This window comes from Chaetodon auriga, chromosome 9 (genome assembly GCF_051107435.1).
Source record: "Chaetodon auriga isolate fChaAug3 chromosome 9, fChaAug3.hap1, whole genome shotgun sequence".
NCBI lineage: Eukaryota > Metazoa > Chordata > Actinopteri > Chaetodontiformes > Chaetodontidae > Chaetodon > Chaetodon auriga.
Window position 1 is genome coordinate 17,576,181 of NC_135082.1, and position 23,498 is coordinate 17,599,678.

The 23,498-nt window shown below is 43.1% G+C and overlaps 5 protein-coding genes and 2 non-coding genes across 10 annotated transcripts in view; 3 read left to right on the plus strand and 4 right to left on the minus strand.

Annotated features, from left to right (window-relative positions):
* The window catches only part of flrt1b (fibronectin leucine rich transmembrane protein 1b), a 78,088-nt gene extending 57,278 nt beyond the window's left edge, over positions 1-20,810 (plus strand). The window contains exon 4 of the transcript XR_013077568.1: positions 19,514-20,810. The gene's annotated coding sequence lies outside the window, so the exon portion shown is untranslated. The remainder of the gene's footprint in view (positions 1-19,513) is intronic.
* Positions 733-11,291, plus strand: fermt3b (FERM domain containing kindlin 3b). Its single transcript, XM_076739073.1, has 15 exons — positions 733-888; positions 2,128-2,304; positions 3,971-4,204; positions 4,583-4,699; positions 5,186-5,354; positions 6,463-6,565; positions 6,675-6,782; positions 7,030-7,164; positions 7,527-7,573; positions 7,725-7,849; positions 8,447-8,553; positions 8,760-8,981; positions 9,301-9,425; positions 9,924-10,065; positions 10,472-11,291. The coding sequence occupies exons 2-15, from the start codon at positions 2,181-2,183 to the stop codon at positions 10,649-10,651; spliced, it is 1,938 nt and encodes a 645-aa protein (XP_076595188.1). The 5' UTR covers positions 733-888; positions 2,128-2,180; the 3' UTR covers positions 10,652-11,291.
* trnaw-cca (transfer RNA tryptophan (anticodon CCA)) lies at positions 2,991-3,062 on the minus strand. The gene has a single exon. It is a non-coding gene; the product is annotated as a tRNA-Trp (tRNA).
* Positions 3,342-3,413, minus strand: trnaw-cca (transfer RNA tryptophan (anticodon CCA)). Its single transcript has one exon. It is a non-coding gene; the product is annotated as a tRNA-Trp (tRNA).
* Positions 9,055-15,718, minus strand: trpt1 (tRNA phosphotransferase 1). The gene is made up of 7 exons (XM_076739076.1): positions 15,092-15,718; positions 14,748-14,829; positions 13,721-13,890; positions 12,518-12,695; positions 12,346-12,402; positions 12,134-12,244; positions 9,055-12,022 (listed from the first exon to the last, which is right to left on the minus strand). Exons 1-7 carry the CDS (start codon positions 15,164-15,166, stop codon positions 12,000-12,002), a joined length of 696 nt encoding a protein of 231 aa, XP_076595191.1. The 5' UTR covers positions 15,167-15,718; the 3' UTR covers positions 9,055-11,999.
* Positions 15,300-20,794, plus strand: zbtb3 (zinc finger and BTB domain containing 3). Of its 4 annotated transcripts, XM_076739072.1 has the most exons (3): positions 15,300-15,398; positions 16,411-17,246; positions 17,879-20,794. In XM_076739072.1, the coding sequence occupies exons 2-3, from the start codon at positions 16,414-16,416 to the stop codon at positions 18,960-18,962; spliced, it is 1,917 nt and encodes a 638-aa protein (XP_076595187.1). In that variant the 5' UTR covers positions 15,300-15,398; positions 16,411-16,413; the 3' UTR covers positions 18,963-20,794. The 4 variants fall into 4 exon arrangements, with proteins under 4 accessions (XP_076595187.1, XP_076595183.1, XP_076595184.1 ...); XM_076739068.1 differs by lacking the exon at positions 15,300-15,398 and having other exon boundaries at positions 15,737-17,246; positions 17,879-19,522; XM_076739069.1 differs by lacking the exon at positions 15,300-15,398 and having other exon boundaries at positions 15,737-17,246; positions 17,885-19,522.
* Positions 20,811-20,848: 38 nt separating the features above from the next.
* rnaseh2c (ribonuclease H2, subunit C) lies at positions 20,849-22,830 on the minus strand. The gene is made up of 5 exons (XM_076739077.1): positions 22,763-22,830; positions 22,100-22,254; positions 21,569-21,681; positions 21,281-21,400; positions 20,849-21,100 (listed from the first exon to the last, which is right to left on the minus strand). Exons 2-5 carry the CDS (start codon positions 22,251-22,253, stop codon positions 21,077-21,079), a joined length of 411 nt encoding a protein of 136 aa, XP_076595192.1. The 5' UTR covers position 22,254; positions 22,763-22,830; the 3' UTR covers positions 20,849-21,076.
* Between the last annotated feature and the right edge of the window lie 668 nt (positions 22,831-23,498).

The following is a 23,498-nucleotide window of genomic DNA, read 5'->3' on the forward strand; positions in this document are numbered from 1 at the left end:
AACTCTCTGTAGTAAGTAGTGGGTTACATATACCGGAAGATAAGATTGCTCTACGAACCCGAAGAGTATAGTGTGTCGCCCCCTAGCGGATTGTACAACTGAGTGTCAGGTAAATTTGGTCATGCCTGTCCTTCAAAGAAGGCTAGATCATTATTATTACCCAAATCAAACCAGTGAACTCAGTACTCTATGATGATATCAAGATAATCTGGACTTCTTCCATAGACAGGAGGTCTGTGTGTTTTTGTTTTAACTGAACCAAGTTATTAAATAATACATTTGATGGAAATTATCCAGTTGTTGGCTCTCATTTCTAAACCTTTGCCTATTCATCCTTTACTTTTCCTCTGACATGTCAACAAAAACAGGAAAAGCAGTCACTAAATTTAGGATCCATAACCTACATCCAACTACTCACTGTTGATCTCGCAATACATAAAATTTGACCACAAATTGTGTTTTTGCATGTGTGCTTGCAACTCTCTGGATGTAGGAGAAACACAAAAACGCAAAGGGAGGAGAGCCATAATGCATGTGGTCTGTCATTTCAAAATCTCATATCAAGTCTCCCAAATATGTCATATGCACACACACACACACACACACACACAGTCAAATATGCATCAGTCACAAAGCCTGCTAGTCTGAACTGGAACCCTTATTTCCGTCTGCCGGAAACTGACACAAAAAAGGAACAAGCCTTTCTTGACAAAAGTGACACAAGCTGCACAGACACGGCAGCACAGACCACAACCGACCCAGCCCGAGGGAGGTGAAACTGCTGCACATTTTTGCAGTAAACCCCGGTAAACTTCCTCAGAGATCTGACAGAAGTGCCGGAGTTCCCCCATTTCCATCACTCAAAATCTTGGACTGAGGAGACTAACGGTATTGTCTTTCAAAGCGCGTGTGTGTGTGTGTGTGACAGCATGAAAGAAAGGGAGAAAGCATGAGGATAGAGAGAGAGAGAGTTTGGGCAGGGTGTGTATGTGTGAGGCTTCTGTATTAAGTATGCAGATGTGGGGTCATTTATGAAGTCACATTAATTGAACTGGTCACAGATGAAAACTAATATTCAGAATCATGCAAATAAAGAAAGTTTAGGTTCAGCCATTTCAGCCATTCACTTTTATGTTTCTGTCTGTGGCATTAATCTTTGAAAATACAGATACACAGGGCAAAAACACGCATTTTTAATCCTTAAATTCAATATCTTTACGATGGACTTAGGCTTTCACACACATGCAGTGGGTTACTGTGTTAGCATTGGGTGAACATCCCACCTTAGGCGGGTCAGAAAGCGGAAGTGTGTCTGTGGTGATAGTTCAAGTCAGAAACAGGAAGTACTCACTAAACTGGACATGTTATCAACTCATGCATTCGGTGTGTGTGTGTGTGTGTGTGTGTGTGTGCATGTGTCAGAGTTACTCAGTATCATGTGATATTGAACCATGAGTTAAAGTGTTTTTTTTTTTTCACATTTGATTGGAGTGTAATTGACAGATCATCTGTTGTCTCTTTGTTTGATATCTGAATGTTCTGGAAAGCTGAGGCTTTGTTTTAGCAACTCTATCGAGTTCTTTCACAGTCTTTAGAATGTGTAACTCAACTTCTCACAGCTACTTTGTTTTTCTTAAAAATGAATCTTTAATTCCTGTTGGTCATATCTTAGGATCGTAATGAAATGTGTTTAAGAGACGAAATGTTTTCTTCGGACATCTTAACAATTTATTCATGTATATCAAAGTGTGTCATTTCTCACTCCTGACATATAAATCTAAAGTAACCATCACGATACATCTGAACATTTTTCGTGTCACATGGGTTTGGCAGTTCAATGAGGTGGAAAAACAAATGAAAGAGCAACCTCGCTGAAGTGACTGATTAGAAGTCTTGATCATCTTCTTCTTGTCCTTGGCTGCTTTGACTGTTTTGTCCTCATATTTACACTAAACAAAAACACAAACAAAAGACATTTTTTTTTACACATAAAGGACCATTTAAACGAGCTTTGTTGAGCAGGCTTTCTTGACAATTTGTCACTGTTTCTTTCCTTCTTTCACTCTCCATGTTTGTCTTTCCTGTTTTCCTCTCTTGTCCTGGCATCTGTCCACTCGATTCTGTCAGGCCTGTGTCCTGCATTTCTCTCTCTCTCTCGCTCTCTCTCTGTTTGTCCCAGTATGGCAGCGTGGGACCTGTCAGTCACAATGGAGGACCTGGGGTCTGACGCGCCACCTGTCACCGTCAGCGTGGCCTCTGACCTTCACATCGGAGGGGTCATCCTAAAGCTGGTGGAAAAGTCACGTGAGTTACTGCCTGTCTGCCTCTGTTCGTCTCAGTCTTTCTCTCACACTGCACTAGCTAGTTACATAATTTGCATGGCCATGCAAGAATTCACATATATTGTCTAAGCAGCACATAAACAGGAATTCATGATACAGCCTTCATGCACTACAGCACAGGCTGAAGATATTCTGGTTATTGCTTGGTATAAAGAGGTAAAACTGCACCCACAAAGTGTGATACACTGCTAACACAAGGTGACAAAACATATGCTTAAATAATGCATTGACTAATGCATGTCTTATGATAATTTAACACAGTAAACAACCTGTCTTCTTTTTGCATACATGCCAGACACCGTTATCAAACTGAATTAGGATGGTGAAATATACAAGACAAGCAAATGTACACAATAATGCTCCCTTTTCAAAATTAAATGTTGGTGTAACTCATCGGGTAGGCCTTTCCGCACAGTATTTGATTTGTTGCTTCACATCATAGCTACAACAAGAGCCAAATGGATTTTCACGTTTATCTCACCCTCTCTAATTTCCCTGGTGTGGGATCAAGAGAGCCTTATCTTAACCATTTGTGAGGAATTCCACCACTGAACAGTTCTTGAGGTGACAATATGTCTACGCTGCCTTTAGCTCGTGAAAGACATACTCTAATTCAAGAATCGACCGATAAACATGTAACATATATATTGACCCTGACGTGATTTGAACACGCAACCTTCTGATCTGGAGTCAGACGCGCTACCGTTGCGCCACAGAGTCTGTTTTTCGGGGTCAGCTGGTCCATTTATCAGCTCGAATTGACTAAAATAAACACTAACGCTTATTCTGGAGGTGAGGTGAAAATGTTTTCATATTGTTTTTTCTGTCTTCCATGCCTTGTATTCTTTCCTTTCTTCCTGGGCACTATCGATGTGCACTAAAGACCAGTAATCGTGTCCGTGGTCGGATGGGTCCACGTGACGTGTACATTTCGTTCAGTTCACGAGGGATTTTGTGAATCCTTGCGTAGCCCAAAACTTTCTTTTTCAACAAAGTGTTTGACCCTGACGTGATTTGAACACGCAACCTTCTGATCTGGAGTCAGACGCGCTACCGTTGCGCCACAGAGTCTGTTCAGGTTTCCCTAATGGTCGATTCATCAGCTCACGAACCAAAAACTAGGCTGACGGATTAAACATTTTCCAGTTGTCATCAAAACAACGTAATGATCCTTGTAAGGTTGCGTGTTGAAGTGGGAGTGAATCACGATGGACTATTGAAACCAGTTTAAAACTAGTTTACTGGGTCAGTAGAGTAATTTGTGTTTACCTGTACTGAACATGGTGCTCAGACATGCTCCCGAATAAGGAAAACTGCAGACTCTGACATGACTGCAACACTCGACGTTGTACCACACAGTCTGTAAACTTGTTCAGCAAACTAGTAATAAAGTAAACACTGGTGGGCAAACTGAAAACGTTATGTTCCAGTTGTTCATTCAGTGGTCCGTAAATTCATTTCTGTTTTCATGCCCAGTGGTTTGAAACTTTCCCCCTTCTCGAGTTCTTGAGGTGAGAATGTGTGAGAGAAAAGTCAGAAGACAACCGACTTCACACATCGGTGCTTGAAACTAATGGCTGTGAGCTGTGTCAGTGGTAGTGACATCTGCTTTCCGTCTGTCTCTGCAGAGATCAAGCGTGATTGGTCGGACCATGCGCTGTGGTGGGAGCAGAAGCAGCGGTGGCTGCTGCGGACTGCCTGGACTCTGGAGAAATATGGCATCCATGCTGATGCTCGGCTGGTCTTCATGCCCCAACACAAGCCCCTGAAGCTGTGTCTGCCCAACGGCATCACCGTGCGGCTCCGAGCCTGCTTCTCCAGCCCCGTCTTCCAGGCGGTGACGGGCATCTGCAGAATGCTCAGTGAGTCTCAGCCTTTCTTTCCATTTGTTCTTTCTTTCTTTCTTTAGAGCCCTCTTTCCTTCCTCCTCTCTTTTGTTCCAAAGACAAGGGTTCACTAGCTATTGAAAAGCAGACTAACTGCTTCTGACATGATGTGAACACACAATCTTCTGATCTGGAGTCAGACTGCACCACAGATGATGCACAGTTGAAAAAGGTCAGAAAATCAGTTCGTATAAACAATACATTTACCTAAAACACTTTGTGTGGTTGCCAGTCGTCCAATGTCTTAGCATGTCCCTTCCCTACATATTATATCTGTCAGTGTTATAGCTGACAGAGTCTGTTTGATAAAGCTAATTACTTTTGCATCCATCTCCCCTCTGTTACCGTACACAGATATCCGTCACCCCGAGGAGCTCTCCCTCCTTCGACCTGTAGAGCAGAAAAAGAAGAAGAAAGATAAAGACTCGGCTGAGGAGCTCTACGACCTGACCGAGGTGCCCCTCTCCTCAGGTACACTCATCTCACTTCATTCACACTGCAGGCTTTACAGACACACATTTTGTCACTGGTGGCCCTCTGCAAAAAACCTGCCAAGATCAAAAATCCAGTTTTTACAACATTAGCTTTTGACCTCCCTTTAGTGCTGCAACATCAGTACAGAAAATGCTGTAATGTCCCTACAGTGTTTTCAGCATAGTCATAACAGTCAGGTGAACTATAAGTGGTAACAATGATCACTGTTTGTCGAGTCAGTTTTGTCTCTGAGATTTGGGTATTTGAGATGATGACATCTGAGATCAGCATTCCTCAAAAGGCTTTATGTTCTACCTGTAAATGATCGAATGATAGACCTGCAACATGGTGGAGAACATTAATTGTGGAGTGTAAAATACACCTACCAGCAGACTCTTGAGCAGCCCCCATGCATTTTAAAGCAGAAACTGAGTGAACTCCCCTGGAAGATTTGGCTGTAACCCTCCTACACTTCCTCTGCAGCATCCCGGCCCTGCCTGTATAATGGCATGCCGGCTCACTTCGTTGACTCACCTCAGATGGAGGCCGTCTACAAGATGCTGTCGGTCACCCAGCCTCCCCCCGCCCCTGAGGTCATAGCCAAGCAGTACCGCCCGGCGAGCGTGGTGGACAAGGCCCACATCCACGGCAGGTATACCGTCACAGATATGTGTATGGTTCCTTTAAGTGAGGACAAACAACAAACACCTAAGACTGAATCTTTCTTCACTCTGTCTTTTTAACTCACAGCTTGTCCTTTGATTTCAGCAATAATAATATCACCATGTTTAGGTTCTCCTCTAGTCACACACAAACTTGTCTGAATGCCTTGTTACTGCCTGAATGAGAGCTGTATAATCCAGCTCACAGGTGCAAATTGTTTGGCTAATTAGACTCTAGAAAATAAAGCCTGTGCCAACCAATTACCCAGAAGGCATGCTGGTTCAGTGCTTAGAGCTGTTGTCTCACAATAAGAAGGAATCTGGTTCAGTCTTTATTGGCAACTGTGTTGTTGGCTGACAAATATGCTCCTTTTTGTTACCACTTAAGTCCCAGTGTTGATAACTGAAGTTGGGTTATTCAGCACACCTTTCTGCATTCACCAGTCTATCCTGCACTCACAGGTGAACAGCATTTAGTTAATTAAACTTCTCAACAAAGAGTTAGATTTTGCTCAGCTAATAAAGCAGTTTCCTCTAAATCAAGTCCAGACCTACTCTATCTTACATGCATGCTCTTGATAAAGATACTACTACTACTGCCCTGCAGCTGGATTATTCCTGGAGCTGTGTGAACGATTTCAGGCTTTATGATTTGCACCAAAGCACTGTCCTTTCAGTGATAGCGAGGGCACTCAAATGTTCATCGGGAAAACTTGCTTTATTATTTTCTGTTTCTCTCTCGCCTCTCCTTTTCTCTCCCACGGTACCTTTCTCAAGTTTAAGCTCATACCTGAACTAAACCTGAACTCCATGTACTGCAATAACCGTTGTTGCAACAGCAAGCCTGAAACACAATGCACAAAACAAATAAAGAAATAACAAATGCAACAGTTATATCTATACATACATGTATGTAAGATGTGTGTATGTGTACATATATATATATATATATATATATATATATATATATATATATATATATATATATATATACACACACACACACACACACACACACACACACACACACACACACACACACTGTATGTGTATGTCACATGTAACCTCATAAACATACTTATTCTCTTTCCCCCTCAGGTGGTTGGACTCATCCCGTTGTCTTATGCAGCAGGGCATCCAAGAAAATGACAGAGTCTGGCTTCGCTTCAAATACTTTGCCTTCTATGATATAGAGCCCAAGGTGTGCATGCGTGTACATGTTGGTTTTATAGAAAACAGTATGTGTGTGCGTTTGTGTGTTTGCCACTGCATTCCTCTCTTGATTTGACTCTTTCTTCCTGTCGGTGCAGTACGACGTTGTGCGTCTGACCCAGCTGTATGAGCAGGCACGCTGGGCCATCCTGCTGGAGGACATCGACTGCACTGAGGAGGAGATGATGCTGTTTGCAGCTCTACAGGTAGAACAAAACACTGCTGCTGAAGGGTTGGAAGCAATAAAAGAAAGAAAGAAATTAATAAATGCAGGAGCACTTACAGATAAAACTCACCCAGGTATAAACAGTCTTTATTTGCTCACAAAGAACTGCTGCTGTTCACAAAAGGAGTTGAGTATCCAGAAAACACCACAGACAGCATAAATCAATCTGAGCTGTTTAACATCCGCTACGTTCTTAAATGTTTGTCGCTCCACTCTCTTTCATGTAGTACCACATCAGTAAGGTGTCTCAGTCGGAGCCCATGATGCTGAGCTCCAATGCAGCTATGGATGACCTGGAGTCCGCCCTGCAGTCCCTGGAGGTCAAGATGGAGGGAGAGAGCAGCTCTGCGTCCGAGATGCTGGTCAGACATATTGGATGTACTCGTCTGTGTCAGTTTAATCGTAACAGAAGTAGCAGATACTGACTCAACAAAGTGATTTGTGTTAAACTCTCAGCTGCAGTTGCACCTTTTAAGATCTTATTGTTTTGTTATTGGAGGGTCATTTGCAATAACTCAAGTTATTATAGAGCATTTCACAGGAGTACCTGCAATGATTTTAAGTATAACTGTTATAGGGCTGTAACTCTTCTACGTTCTGCACTTTGTTTCAGACCTAATGTCAAAATAAAATAAGTAGGAACATCACACAGAAAGAACCGAAGATAACCCAAACAACACAACAATCTTTTACCCACTGAAAAACATTTTTGTCTTTCCTCCAGGAAAACATGACAGCACCGGAACTCAACGACTATCTGAAGATATTCAGGTGAGATTCATTTTACGAACCACCCATCGGCATAGCCTATATGACAGATGAGTTCAAAAAGAGCATAGCACCAGCTTCCTGACAAAACAAAAACACATATTTGTAATTTTACAAATGTCGTGAAACTGAGCTATGTGATTGTGCATCTCAGGCCGAAGAGGCTGACTCTGAAGGGATATAAGCAGTACTGGTTCAAGTTCCAGGATACCTCCATCACTTATTTCAAGAGCAAAGAGGAGAGCATCGGAGAGCCCATTCAACAGATTAACCTCAAAGGTACTGATTATCGCGTTTTTCATTATTAGGATCATTTCCTTCTGTGTCACCAATAATGTACTCAGTTATCAATAGAATAAGTATGTACAAATTAGTGACCAATGAAGTAGCAGTCATATTTTAACCGCCTGTTTATTTACCTCTGTGTAACATCACTGCTTAGAAATGACCACATATTACAGTAACATGTAATGCATAGGAAACCTCAACACACAAACAGAGCTTTCCACATATGGTAAAAAGTGAGAGTGCTGCTTTCGAGTCTGCTTCTGTGCAAGTCTGTGAGAAATCAATGACATCATTGCTAATCCTAGATCAGCATTATGAACCATTTAAAGGAACTTAAAAAAAAAACAAAACAAAACAAGATTCTGGGCTCAAAGAGAAATGAACACTAATGCAGGTGACAACATAAATACAGAAAATTAACTGTGAGCATGACCCAGTGGGCTACGGCGTCGACTCAAGATGTCATTGAAGTCTGACTCATGTTCATCACAGGAATGCTCTTCTATCTCATCTCACCGCGCTTCATTTCTGTGTCCAAGTGTCGAATTTTAGTTGTGAATGTTCCTTTGATATTTATCCTGCACACAGGATGTGAGGTGGCTCCGGACGTTAACGTGGCAGCACAGAAATTCCTCATCAGACTCCTGATACCAGCACCTGAGGGCATGAACGAGGTCTATCTGCGCTGTGAAAACGTGAGGCGCCACACACACACACACACACACACACACACACACACACACACACACACACACACACACACACACACACACACACACACACACACACCACCTTCTCTTTCAACACCTCCATCTTCGTGTCACTATCTCACCTCTTGACCACGACCTCACCTACTCTCTCTCTCTCTCTCTGCTCTGCGTCTTTGTCTCTCGCCCCCCAGGAGCAGCAGTATGCTCAGTGGATGGCTGCATGTCGACTGGGCTCCAAAGGCAAGACTCTGGCCGACAGCAGTTTTGAGAGCGAGATCCAGAGCATTCGCTCCTTCCTGGCTATGCAAAAGACCAACTCCGGTTCCCATGGCAACGCACCTGCTAATGATGAAAGCATCAATACTCACAGTCTGGTGTCACCACGCTACCATAAGAAGTACAAAACCAAGCAGGTACAGAGGAGAGCTGACGTGAAAAAGGATAAATATAGTAAATGCTTCACATACAGTAAATGTGGAGGAGGAGGCAGCTACAGCAGAGTCGCTCACACCGATCTCTCATTGATTGATCCTCTTCATTGTGCATGACATTTAGCAATGGGTCACACTACCAACTGAAATAAACTTTATCGGTTTTCTGGACAGTAGCACCGTGACCTTGCACAGTTTAGCTAACTGAACAGTTTTGCAGCTGAAACCTCTGCCCCCTTTGTGCTCAAGTCAGCAAAAATATAATTACATCTAAACTTTTACCCTGTGCCTGCTCCTCCAGCTGACCCCTCGTATCCTGGACGCATACCAGAACGTGGCTCAGCTCTCGCTCACAGATGCAGTGATGCGCTTCCTGCAGATCTGGCAAGCCCTGCCTGACTTTGGCCTCTCATATGTTGTTGTCAGGTTGAGTTTGAATTTCGATTTAATGCTTTTCAGAAATGATTGAATGCCAGATAGCATCAATGTAGGAGTGAGAAGACTAGAACTATTAAAGTGTAAGTGTAACTGGATAAATACTGTGTATGAAGTAAATAATATGTAAGTAAACATTTAGTCTTCTACAACAGAAATGTAGAGATTACTGAACAGCACTCACTATCAGTGACACTTTCATAAAATACTCAGTTTGAGAGTCTAAAAGTGCATTAAGACCAATAAAACAAAGCTAACTAAAATCTAAAATCCTTAAACCTTCCACTGGCAGAAATTCAGATTGTTTTATGTGTAGTGTTATGATGATGTTTTAAGATCCTTGGAAGAGTGGAAAACACAGAATTGGCATCTGGGTGTGACAAAAACAAGCCAGTGAATTGTTACAAATCTTTGGAGGATTAATTATTGACTTTTTTTTTGTCTCTGCAAGACAAAAGAAAAGAGGATGAAGATGTTTTTGGCCAACAGGTTTAAGGGCAGTCGGAAGGACGAGGTACTGGGCATCGCTCCCAACCGTCTCATCCGTATTGACCTGGGCGTGGGCGATGTGGTCAAGACCTGGCGCTACAACAACATGAAGCAGTGGAATGTCAACTGGGACATACGACAGGTGACACTAACACTTTCATTCAGGTTTTGTCTGAGAGAACAGTCAGCAAGATCTCAAACCTTTGCTTCCAGGAATATGTGAGTTAGCGAAAAAAAGACTCTACAGTGTTTCTCGTGTGTCTATTTGTGATAACACAAGGTCAAAACAAGTGAGTTTCAGTAAGAAATCCAAAAATCAAGCATGAACTCCAGCTCCTCTTCAAACCATGCTGCCACAGTACAAGAGTGGCCTCATTAAAGGACCAATGTGAAAGATTTAGAGGAATCCATGAGCAGAATATGACAGAAATGGAGTCTAATATTCACAATTATGAGTACAAATATAAAAAATATAACTTTTGCCTGACAAGAACTTTGATCTGAAAAGAGCCTCATATACTTTGCGTGTGTGTTTCTGACTCCTCCAGGTGGCCATAGAGTTTGAAGGCAACGTCAACATTGCTTTTAGCTGTGTGACCGCCGACTGCAAAATTGTTCACGAGTTCATCGGAGGCTACATTTTCATGTCCACACGCAGTCGTGAGAAGAGCGACACGCTCAATGAGGAGCTTTTCCACAAGCTGACTGGAGGCCACGAAGCTCTCTAGGACTACAACACACACAAACTGGATCCTTCAGAGCCCACATCAGATCTTGTGTGTGCCTCAGCAGTGGAAATGTGGGATAGGATTTTATGTTCCAACCACAAAACAACAGATGAGTAGTAGTCAAAATAAGGTATTCTGTTGATGTGTAAATGTATTACAACCCACCTTGTCAGTCCTTCTAGGTTTTTATATAGTCACACACACTATGTAGCTGCATCAACGGATGGATTAACATGTTCAGACAGTTCAAGACTTCTGTGGACCTCATGCCGACTTGTGCCTTATGTGAGGATGGACTGCTGCTGGGCCAAACTGCTGGACATCTGGTCCAGGATCAGCAGGCTTGACAGTCAAACTAATGGAAATGTAAAATCAACAGATGCATCAACCAGCACCAACTTCACTTTTTCACCTCGCAGTATTTGAACTTCCTGTTGCTCAGGATAGAAAATCTCACTTTGTCCAGAGCTGCAGTTTCATTTTCACTTAGACTTTAGCTTGAAGTTTATGGCACATTACAGCAGCCACGTTATCACAGCCAAGAATCGACAACAGGCAGAAAAATACAAGCTAATATGAAATGTTTTCGCTAATACTTGTATGAAAAAACAGACATTAATTAAAATAAATACAACAATTCACTTTTCAGTCTCTGCTGTCTTCACTCCTTATGCTCTGACATATGGTGATAATTACTGTTTCTTACACAGGAAGCTTCAAACCATTTATCTCCTCTCACATGCTGTGTGTGTGTGTGTGTGTGTGTGTGAGAGAGAGAGAGAGAAAGAGAGAGAGAGGGGGTCCATATCTGACAAGAAACTGTTGAAGTAGTCTGTTAACACCACAGTATCTGCATCCTCTGCTTTCCCTTTGTCAAGTGATGACCCACACACACAATAAGTCCTCCATTTAAAGGCCTGACTGGTTGTTGCCAGCAGTCAGCGTTTGTAACCAGGGTTATGTTTTATTATCTTGGTAGCCAATGTGCGCTATTGTTTATGTAGCACTAAAAATGCAATAGAGAAAAGAAAGCCTCCATACTCATAAATGAAAAGTGACATTTGCCAGCATAAGATGGCTGAATTGTCATATAAAAATAAAGAATGCGTCCCTAAAGCCACCCCGATCCTTTCACTAATGCCAAAATGAAGAATGTACCTATTTAGTCCCATTTAGGGTGATTTCTGAATGGATTCTCACACTGCTGACAAAACTCGCCTCAACAGGAGGCTCCTGCCAAACAACAAGTGTTACCAGGGGAACTAGAATGAGCACCAACCAACCGTGGGATGCTAACACAGTCAGGTGAGTCCTGCATTGGCCAATGACAGAGCCGGATCCGCTGCTGCTACTGCAGTGGCAGGATGCTCCCTGTAACACAGGCCAAAAGTGACTTCAGTGAACATTAAGCGTTGGTCCTCAATCCAAGTTTCAACAGAAAATAATCTAGATTGAATGAATCCATGTGATCGTTTTTCTTACTTGTAGGTCTCAGTCTTAAGGCGCGGCTGAAGTATTTGGGGAGAAGTTTTCCCTCTGCGTCGCCTGCAGTCAGCAGCACTCCATTTTCTGACCAGAAGAACTCAATGCCGTCTGTACAGTCAGATACACACACAAAACCCATGTAAGAGAGAGTCAAAACACGCAGACTGAACTGAGCGTATTGAGTAGCGGTGATTAGTGGCTCAACTTACCAGCGAGAGCTTTGGGGACATCAATATACACAGCGAGATCACAGTCTTTCCTCATGCCTGGTGGGACAGTGAATCACACTGTAGAACCTATTTGTCTACATTTTCAGCTGGCTTCTCTCTGTCAGACACACACACACACACACACACACACACACACACGCACACAGCTTACCGCTGATGACACCATCCTCCCCTGGCAGGCCTGGTGCCAGGTGGATGTGTGTCCTCTTCATGCGGCTCAGGCCCTGCTGCAGGATGGAGTTCCAGTTGCGGAGGTAGGAGCCATGAACCGCCTCAGCAGGGCAGTCTGGAGAACCAGCCAGGACCGGTTTCAGCTCCAAATCCATTACCTGGCCACAGCAAATCAAACAGTATTAACACAGCATTTAAAACTGGATGTGCACTGGAGATTTTTTGGACTGAGCTGAAATGTCATACACAGAGACCAACTCAAATGCCTGTTAAGGAAAATCTGAGTAGGATGACAATTTCATTACTTAACTAGCTGTGAGGATTTTGTGAAATTTACTATGGGGGGGGGGGGGGGGGGGGGGGGGGGGTGAGTGGAGTGACTGAGGGTGGCATTAAAATCCAAGGCTGATGAAGGTTTCTAAAAATGCAGCTGTCAATGATTCAAGAGGAAAAAATAATCAAAGTGAAGGTGCATTTCAGCAGCCTTTTGCTTGAGGACAAACAGCATATATCATCTGAAAATTAGACTTAAAGTGATATTTTGACGGTGTCTATTGTTTTATTACATTTGTATGCACTTGGTGGAACAACGTGGCTTTCTAGAAAACTCGCTCACACTCTCCCAAACACATAACAAGACGCAGATTGGGCATCTGTCTACCACACTGTGTCTGCATTGTCTGTGTGGCTGTTTGGTTTAAATCCTTATGTGCGGCTTCAGAGATGAAGAGGTGCGAATGTAAGCCTGCATTCACACCTGTAGTTTGGTTCATTTGGTCTGGACTGAGGGAAAAAACACATTACACTGTTGCTTTGTAGTTTTGGTCCAGTTCCTGTTCACACTGACAGCTTACAAACACAGCACAACAGGTTAACATGAACAAAGTATGATAACAGGGCAAATGGACCTGACTAAGTTTTAACTGAGCTAAAAGGTGTGACAGCACACTAAGACATCACTTTTCATTTATCTAATTCACATGGAGATGTATCATTGTAGCTGGTCCACAAGAGAGGAAAGTGTTTCAATTTAAAAGCAGGTGTAAATTAAATATATATATATTGACTATAGCATCTACTCAGGGGGATAATACATCTTGGCATGCTGTTTTGTGAACAAAGTTAAGTATCCCCCTCTCAGTGCCACATATCTCTTTCCAGGAACACCTCTTCAGAGATTTACCTGCACTGAATGGCCCTGACTGGCTCGAACCTGCAGGCGGCCGTCCACCGGGTGGGGGCGAAGCTTAAAGCGCTGTTTGTCATTTGTGGCCACGACTCTTTCGATGTCTTCCAGTGAGTATGAGTGGAACTGTGGGTGAGCCAGGAGTTCCTCCACAAACAGGAAGCCATCTACGGTGATAAGAGCTGTTACGGTTATGGTCACATTTCCACACTGGATTTTCTCTCATGGACTCTTTGCCCTGCATGCTGCCTTGGAATTCATTGCAGTCGGCATGCATTTTGTGAAACGCTGAACACAAACGTCGGTATGAATGATGCAGAAAGGAAGCCCTCAAACTAACAGTCATAATGGTAATTTACAGCAAGATCACATGTTCAGTGTAGATTTGTTCAAAATGCATTTGTCAAACACCTGTTGAGTGAGCAAACATGAGTTATTATAAATGAAGCAGCCTAATCTATAACGTCAATGTAGTTAGTTTAGTGAGATATACAGTAGCGGAAGAAGTACATAGACTAGTACTCTTAAAGTACAAATAGCATTCAGTAAAAGCAGTCATTATGCCGAATGGCCCATTTCAGAATCATGTATATTATAGTATTGGATTATATTATTATTATTATTGATTAATGCTTGCATGGCTTCAATGTTGCAGCTGGCAAAGGTGGGGGTGATTTTAAGTGCTTTCATACTGCTAGGTAGTTTGTGAATTTCCCCCTAGGGAACAATTCAGTCTTAACTTCTAAAAATACACCTGCAATAACCAGTAAAAATCATACATCACACTGTACACGATATTTTGAATTATCAGTCCGAATCTGTAGTAAAGTACATGTACCTCAAAAATGTACTTAGTTGTTTTCCACCACTGCCAATGTACAGCCTTCCAATATGTCTGTTTGAACCAGGCTGACAGTGAAAAATAGCCCCAAAACCAAGGAGATCATAACATCTGAAATGCTTTAAATTCTGATTTTTATTGACAGTGAAGGGACACTTGTGTTTCTCAGACCAGACCGCTCACCTGTACCCATTTGAAGACCCATCTGATTAGCTCCATGCCGAAGAGCATAAGACATGGATTTAGACAGACGGACATCTCTGTCCTGGTAGAGGAGAAGGAATTACTCATTACTCATCACACACAGACACAATCACACAAACACACACACACACACACACACAGATAGAGAGAGAGAGAGAGAGAGAGAGAGAGAGAGAGAGCTATAGTTACAGCTCTGGTTTAAATATAGGATCTTGACTTTACCATACAAGGCAATTCATACAGATGCCTTGACAGTCAACACCGGGGAGTTCGGCGTCATGAGATGGGGCAATATCCCAATTTATAGGGCTGTAATCTCTCACCTCTCCACCACGATTCCCTCTCCTTCCTCTCCCCCCTCTGCCTCCTCTTCCTCGTCTATCACTGCACTGTGCCATCTACTGATCAGCTATACTGGTTTCAGTTCAGCGAGACGCTACAAAACACTAAACGCTTGTGGTCAATGACCCTCCGTCAACCAGCGTGCACGCTTTCACTTCCTGTCTGCTCTCGCGCTCCGCTCATAGGTGGCACTGTGGCGGCGGGCGGTGCTGCGCTCCGCTGGCACCACAGAGGAAAAGCTGCTTTTTTTTGCCGTGGAAGAAAACATCACTCAGACAGCAGCTGCAGGTAAGAACTGACTGATCCTATCCACGAAAAATACGAGGTATCTTCAATTTTAAATGCTGTGGGTTATTTCAGGGTAAACTTACGACTCCTGTACAAAGCACTGTCGTCACTGGAGCCCGCGGTGCTTGAACTGCACAGAGGCTGAGCTAACTTGGCTAACTAATGTTAGCACAGTTGAGCTGGAGCTGCTTGTTTTTCTTGCCACATAACTTGGTCATTTGGGTCATTTGTGGTCCCCTGATACACGAGGTGCTGCTCGCCATGTTTCTCTCTCGCCTGCATGCCATCATTGGCCGCCTTCGTCTTCCCCGCGTCTCAAATTAAGATTCAGCTCCTGGACCGAGCTGCCAACGGACTGAGCAAATCGAGCTTGTCACCATGGAAACGTAACGTAAGATACGGTAACGGATGACTCTCAACTATCATCAGTGTTTGAAGACAGAAATAGGCCGTTTTTTCATCAGTGTTCTGCTTTTCAAAAACAAATTGTTGACGTGACGCGTTTACTTTACACGGAGCTTCCTAAAAACTTGGATGGGAGAACCCGGATGGACGCGGTGTTGCTCCGTGATAAACCGCACTTTATTTATTATGAGCTGTGTTATATGATAACCTGCGTACACCTTTGTAAGAATGCACGGATTGAGTCAAGTTTTATTTACCAAGCTTGGAAAATTAGTCACAATATATTCTCTTAATGTTTACGTGTAATTTGTATTTGTAATCTCACATTAATGCACATGGATGTACATGGAAAATGATAGTCTGTCTTGTAAGCAGGTTTTTTGTTGTTGGGCATAATTTAGTTGATCTGAATGTCAGTTTATATTAGGATAACTCCGATGTACATCTGTCCAGTATGATGTCATGATGGTCCATTTGTGTGTTTATCAACCGTCATTTGAAAATCATGATTGCAGCCATGCCAGTAGCACATGAAGTGATTTATTTCAGTGACATCAACATCATCTCTTTGTGTCCCTGCCCTCTCTCATGTTCATGTGCTGCTCAGGTGATGGAGTTCCCCCAGCATTCCCAGCAGCTGCTGTCAGCTCTGCGCTCCCAGCGCCAGCGGGGCTTCCTCTGTGACTGCACCGTCCTGGTGGGCTCATCCCGTTTCCTGGCTCATAGGGCTGTTTTGGCCTCCTGCTCACCTTTCTTCCACATGTTCTACTCGGACTCTCCAGGGGTCGGCAGTGGAAACGGAACCAGCAGCTCTGTCACACTTGACAGCGACATTGTCACGTCTGCTGCCTTTGGCTTGCTCTTGGACTTTGTCTACGAAGGCGTGCTGCAGTTGGACGAGTCTCCACCAGTGGAGGACATTTTGGCGGCTGCAAGCTTTCTGCACATGAATGAAGTGGTGAGAGTATGCAAGAGACGCCTGCAGAGACGAGGGCCGCTGGCCGAGGCGGACAGCACTCGCTCTGAAGAGAGTGCTGGTGCAAGGAAGGCAATAGAGACAGGCGGGGAGCACGGGGGTGATGGTGGAGCTGAGCCTGTGGGAGCCATGGCGGGAGATCACTTGAATCTTGTCGCCACAGCAGCGCCACTGTCATCAGTATCCATAACAGCAGAGAGGAGTCAGTTGGAATCTGTGAAGTCTGAGCGGAGGACTGGTGGAGGGTCATCAGAGACACGAGTCCAGACTCCTCTGAGCCCCGACCTCGCTGACACCACGCAGCCAGGCATGGATGCCCCTCCCCAACCCCCAGGTGGAGAACTGGTGCAGGGCCTCATCGTAGGCCCGTCTGCCCCTGCCCTGGGAGGCTACACCAGGTTGAGGACTGGAGGTCAGGGAGAGGGTTCGACCCTCTGCAGCCCTTGCAGCACCACCGAGACATACAGGTAGGGGTCTGTAGCGACTTTTAACTTGGGGGGAGGGGGCACTCCAAAAACATCAGTGTACTCTAAATATTAGATTGGTGTTCACTGCCCTTTAATTTAAAACTTGCTTTGAGCTCAAAGCAGAATAGGAGTTGAATAGAACATTAGAATCACAATAAGAAACTCATTCAACAAGTAAATGTGCTCAAGGAATTTGTTTTGGTGTTTACAATGAAATTAAAAGGTAAGAAAACACAATAAGATCATTAAAGTAACTTATCATTAGCCATACAGCTCCCATGTTGTCATAAAGTCTGTCTTCTGAATCTGTTTTTTTTCTGCATTTTGTCAGCCTTTATTTCTTATCTGTAATTGCAGCCTTGTCATGATATCATTTTCAGTGTTAGTCAAGGTAAGTTTTCCTAAATTCACATGAGAAATAATTACTGAGTCAGAAGTTTCCAAGATTGTTTTCTTCAACTCTTGACTCGTCTCGTGTGATGAAAGGATTTTAACACATGAAAACTGTAGTTTCACTTTAAGTGCATTCTACTCCAGTAGGTTGTTACTCCGTCCTGACACACATTCTTATGATTTGTTGTTACAAAAAGGTTGCTTACAGTAAATCTTCCTTTCTTTCTTCTGCTCACCAGCCACAGCAGCAACCAGCAGCCCTCCTCGTCTTCTTCCTCCCTGGTGCCACTGAGCCAGGCTGGTGGTCGGTCAGTGGTTGCTTTTTCCCAGTCAGAGTCCAGCTTCTCACCCAGCCCCCATCAGGACTCATCCCGACTGCCCCGTGATGACTCTGTTAGGAAGCCATCAGACACTGACCACAGAGGTACGTCAGGCGGAGGACAGCAGATGGTCATGTTAATCCAAGCATCAGCACTAACCTCACACCCAGAAACAAACCCAACTCGCACGGCTCCAGAGCGTTCGCTTCCCCAGATTCGAATCCAGAGTGCCGTGTCACTCCAAAGGCAAAGCTTGGACGTACACTGTGTTCAGACCCAAACCCTTAAGGCTCCTGAGGGGGACACGGGAGCTTCACACGCCTCTAGAAATGAAAGATCTCACCCTCTTACGGGCAGAGTGAGGACAGACGACAGTGATGGAGAGAGCGTGAAAGTCAAAGTGGAGGCCATAGTTATATCTGACGAAGAGCTGGAGGAGGAGAAAGTGGAAGACGGGGAGAGAGAGCCAGTAATGGAAGTAGACGACGACTTTGAAGATGACATCCAAGAAGAGGAGCTGAACAGCCCGCAGTTTCTCTCCTCCCACCCACAGGGCCTCTCACAAATGACCTCCCATTCAAATGACTACTCCTTCCCCCTCTCGCCCTCCTCCTCCTCCTCCGGCGCCGGCCCTTCCTCCCAGGACACTTCTTCCTTCGCCGCCTCTCTCATTCCTCCGTCCACAGCTCAGCATCATTCAGACCCTCCTGCATACTTCCAGGACTTCCAGGACTCTATGGGGAACTTTGTGGAGGACGTCCCCACATGTGGGGTCTGCGGGAAGACTTTCTCATGTACATACACACTAAGGCGCCACGCCATCGTGCACACACGCGAACGTCCGTATGAGTGTCGCTACTGCTACCGGAGCTACACACAATCAGGCGACCTTTACCGACACATTCGCAAAGCTCATGACCACACGCTGCCGGCCAAACGCAGCAAGGCAGACATGGAGCCCTCCCTGCCGCCACCACCTCCACCACCTCCTCCTCTTAGCTAACATACGAACAGACCCACTGTTGTATTTCTATACTCATACACACATATGTAAACTTTTCCTTAATATCCTAACTTGAATTCTGCCTTCAAACCTAAATTGAGCAGGGCGACAACTATTTTCTGGATTAATCAATTAATTTTATGCCCATCACAATTTCCTAAAGTGGCATATCAGCCCAGCGAGGGGCTTCTCTCTTGGCCCTGATTTAATAACACTGGCACAGTTGCCGTAGGATGTTCCAACTCTCTCAACTCAAACCATCCTGCTCAATTTATCCAAATATTGTCTTAATATTTCTGAATTTGCAAACACCCTACAGACACCCTGGTTTTCTGTTCTACTGAGGACATTTGATCTCACAGAAATACAACAACTCACACACACACACGCACACAGTAAACACCAGCTGTGAGGCAGTGATATCAACCCTCATTCACCAAACTAACAAGCTGTGTGTTCCTTTATGTCCGTTGTTTCCCCAAGACTGATTTAATCAGAGTTTTCATTAAAATTGATTGTATGCTCTTCTGCTACTCTTTGTGAAATCTAAGAGTTAAAAAATTTCCAGTTTTTTCCCATTATGCATACATTTGTATGGGTATAAAAACGACCCTAAACTTCATTATTGTGAGAAGATTCAGGACTTGTGTGACATCCCACAACTAGTGTTTGTTTTATGAACTCAAAACACAAATAAGGGAAAGCTGTGTTCCTTTTATCCGTTACATCAAACTTAATGTGTACGGCTGCCTTCTCAGTGTGTGACTCTGTGCCAGCAAAGTTTGACTGATGTAAATGTAGTAGCGTTGTACTGTCTAGTGTTTTATTTATGGGATTGAACCATCAGAACTGTTGACTTAGAAGCAAATACCTGCTTAAATGTCGAAATTAGAATCAGATATTGTCATTTTATAACTTGTAACATAAGCCTTTCCTTACATCAGAACAGATGTACACAGTATATATCTGATGAAGTCGGAAGTCAATGGTGCCAAATGGCCTTTGCCCTGTTTATTTCCTTCATCTCCTTTTTTAGGTGGAAGTCTTTGATTAGGACTAAATGAGGCAACTGACCCTGAAATATCAGAGTGGCAGCTATACAAACTGATTGAATTCTCTAAATGACAAAGAAAGGTGCTTCATTTCTCCTCTCCTTTAGAAACAACAGGACAATGTATTACAATAACATGAAGATGACTGCAATAAGATTGCTGCCCCACAATTTCCTGCTCAGGCAGTTTTTACCTGACAAACCATTTTATTATAAACAGTAGTCTACTGTAAACTCAGACAGATTCTCTTTGCACTGTGGCCATCTTGTCCTAACTAGTGATTTTTGCCACGTATTTCAAAGACGTCACCTGGCATTTTCCATCAGGTTAATTAAAAATAGTTAGCAATGAAAAACGGGTGTTCATTGTTCAACTTCCAGCCTACATTCCCTGGTAGGACAGCAGTGGAAGTGAGGCAGGAGTGAATACGTTAATGTGTTTGCTTTGCTTCCTGCCCGTACGACCTTTCCTTCTCTTGTAGTATGACAGAATATACAGTATGAGCACACTTTGACACATGCAGTAACTCTGCCTTCTCTTTAAATGTTTAAATTGAAATGTTAAATGTGCCTGAGTGACTGACACTTTTGGAATTTGTTGTCCCGCACCATGTTTGACAGTTTCTGTAGAATGAAAATTGACTAGTGTTGGTATTACCTTACACACCCGAGAGTTTTACACTGGATAGTCATCAGGGACAGTTGAGATCATTTAGAGAGTTTCATGGTAGCTAGTGTGCAAAATCTAAATGTCACCTTGTGAATAAACACTGTTCAGCAGAAACAATGCGTAATTATTGCTGTGTTTGGGTGATATAACACGATGCACAGGTCAGTCAGTCGATATTTTATTTTTCTTTACTTCGCTACAAAAGAACATCTCACAAAAATATAAACATTATGTCTGTTACTTCTTGCTCTGCCGCAGTTAACACTTGACTGGTTAGCACTTCTGACGTCTTTTCACTGACTGCAGCCAGAAACCAGCAAACTGTCCAGACTATTCTTAACACTCTGAGGTGACACCAGCCTCCCACCTCTCTGCAGGTCGTTCTGTTTGTCCTCAGTCTTCTACTGAACCGTGGATCTGTGAAGAGACAAAATACCAGCTTCCATCTTACAAAATCTGTCTGCCTCTGTGCCCTTTTATTTCAAATAGATTTATTTATAGTAATTAAACTGAAAAACTTTCATTTACTGGGTTACACATAGTCTTGTCTTTGACTCAAATCAGCCTGTAAAAAGTAAATAAATGAAAGATGCTCACCGCCTCAGCCAGCTCAGGCCAATCCATCGCCATCACAATCGTGTCGTCTGAGTTTGGATGTGTCTCCAGGTTCCAGTAGGTCAGCTTGTCAAACACAGAGGACAGCTTCACTGTCCTGTCCTGGACACACATACACACAGTTTAGCATCATGTAAACACAGTAAGGAAATTCTCACCCACACAACTGCATGTCTGATGTTATGCCCCATGCAGTCAGTGCTTTGCCTTATGCTTGACAGGCCACCAGTGCTGGTCAGCGTTTCTGTGACCTGACATTGTGATGTTTACCTCTTGGTCAGAGCCGGGCTTATTGATCTCTTTCAGCACCAAGCCAGTGTAGCCCTGTGGACAGCTGAGCTCCTGCCCCTTCAACCCACGCCCTCTGAAAGACACTGTCTTCTCTGTGATGGGAAAAACACACCAAGGATTGTTGTTAGAGGTGGTTTTGCCCCCCACTAAAAGTAACTGTGGGATAAAACTTAACATATGCCTTTTTAAATTTGTTATTAGCTGAAGTTGTAAATTGTTAGATGTTAAAATCAATCATCAAATCATATCACCCTAAAGTATTTTACAAAAGCTGTAGATGATACATTTGGTATGATAATGCTGTTTTAATTGATTACTCATCCTGAGCTGGGATCTCTCTGAACTAAAGACCAGGAAATCATGAGCACAAAAATTATTTCTTCATGTGTTTTATCTGTTTTCTGTGAACTGCAAACCGGTTCAGTAGCAGTAGCTCTAGTCTACTGGAGGAGAGGCTTTAAACTCTGCATAAGAGAAAACGGTGACAGATATCAAACACATTGAGGGCACCTTGTTTGCCATCTTTCATGGTAGCACTTAAGTATTGTGAGACCTGGGCCGGCCCGTCGTGCTCGATCTCACAGGGCATCAGGTGGACTGGAGCTCGCTGTGCCTGACCCACAGAGGACAGCTGAACACAAGTAACACTTGTGTTACAGGACATCCTGCAACCAGAAGACAGAATAGGACAAAACACGTGAATGACAACAAATTACACTGTCTTTGACCAAACACAGCCTTAGATGTGATGAGACAAAGCAAAGCTTGTCTCTGAAGTATCTGTTGGATCCAAAAGAAGTTTTTTGATTTGTTTTGTTTTGTTTAGAAACGATCATTTTTAACTGCCGTTGTCACTATAGGTTAGGTATCTTTTGATTTATTAACTGTAATTACAGTACAGGCATTTTGTTAATATTTATAATGAAAAATATTTTCTTAGGGCTTCTCTAACGAGTTTTTTTGGGGGTGAATTTTAGTATCAGAAGCTGTGTATTGTTTAATAACTGCTTGTCATCATGCTGAAATTTGGGAGCTCTGATAAACAAAACTGACTTTCTCCAAAATAAACAGCATGCCTCCCTTTTTAGAGATTGTCAGATTATCTTTAACGTTATTAAATGTGTTTTTAAATCGCTAAAATGTCGATTTGAGAAACATAACTTCCAACATTACCTTTCAGTAGTTTTCCAAACGTTTATGTGAAATGAAATGTAAATTGGACCTTTTCCGGTTTGCGCCTGTTGCTGCGTGTGATTGGACGAATCCTTCTTCTTCTACGCTGAGGGATATTTTGGCGGGATTTCACAGGATGTCTCCCCCTCCTGGTGAGAGATTATTTTCCTCCTTTTTCTTTTTCCGCTTTTCTTAGAACTTTTGTTAACTCGTCGCTTTTCTCCTTCCTGCACTGAGTCACTGTCTTTTGTTTTAAAGTGCAATGAGTACTGAGGTGTGTTTTACTCCTAGGCCTACTTTATGATTCATCACGTATCTCGTTTGTGACTTTTTTTTTTTTTTTTTTTTTGAATAAATGTGTCTGTGTTGCATTTCTTGCAATGTATATGAAGTATATGTAGCAAAGTTTCTCAAAGTATCTGCAGTTTCCTGTATCCATTTACTCTCTAAATATTCTATTCAAAGTCACACAAATTTCTGCACTTTCCTCCTGTTATTAAAGAAACTATTTATGTTTTGTTTTTTTTTCCAAAACCACATTTGCAGCACATTTAGCAGCAATGGAGAAAAGCAATGTACACAAAAGCAAGAAAACAATCCAGCAATTAAACATGCAATAATGAGTATTAATAGCCAGAATGGATAAAAGTATGTATAATACTCTAAAAATAGGCTGCCCCTGAGGTCAAATTATGCTCCAACTTCATCTAATCAATCAGTTTTTAACAAGTGCCAA

Excerpts from the sequence above, each read along its gene's own strand:
- trpt1 (XM_076739076.1), bottom strand. The coding sequence starts at position 15,166 with ATGGCACAGTGCAGTGATAGACGAGGAAGAGGAGGCAGAGGGGGGAGA. Across the intron at positions 14,830-15,091 it reads GAGGGAATCGTGGTGGAGAG|GACAGAGATGTCCGTCTGTC; the intron begins GTGAGAGATTAC and ends CTCCTCTACCAG. Across the intron at positions 13,891-14,747 it reads GGGTCTTCAAATGGGTACAG|ATGGCTTCCTGTTTGTGGAG; the intron begins GTGAGCGGTCTG and ends TTATCACCGTAG.
- zbtb3 (XM_076739068.1), top strand. The coding sequence starts at position 16,309 with ATGATTGCAGCCATGCCAGTAGCACATGAAGTGATTTATTTCAGTGAC. Across the intron at positions 17,247-17,878 it reads AGCACCACCGAGACATACAG|CCACAGCAGCAACCAGCAGC; the intron begins GTAGGGGTCTGT and ends TCTGCTCACCAG.
- rnaseh2c (XM_076739077.1), bottom strand. The coding sequence starts at position 22,253 with ATGTCCTGTAACACAAGTGTTACTTGTGTTCAGCTGTCCTCTGTGGGT. Across the intron at positions 21,682-22,099 it reads CATGAAAGATGGCAAACAAG|AGAAGACAGTGTCTTTCAGA; the intron begins GTGCCCTCAATG and ends TTCCCATCACAG. Across the intron at positions 21,101-21,280 it reads GGCCTGAGCTGGCTGAGGCG|ATCCACGGTTCAGTAGAAGA; the intron begins GTGAGCATCTTT and ends GTCTCTTCACAG.
- fermt3b (XM_076739073.1), top strand. The coding sequence starts at position 2,181 with ATGGCAGCGTGGGACCTGTCAGTCACAATGGAGGACCTGGGGTCTGAC. Across the intron at positions 7,850-8,446 it reads TCAACAGATTAACCTCAAAG|GATGTGAGGTGGCTCCGGAC; the intron begins GTACTGATTATC and ends TCCTGCACACAG. Across the intron at positions 10,066-10,471 it reads TCAACTGGGACATACGACAG|GTGGCCATAGAGTTTGAAGG; the intron begins GTGACACTAACA and ends TGACTCCTCCAG.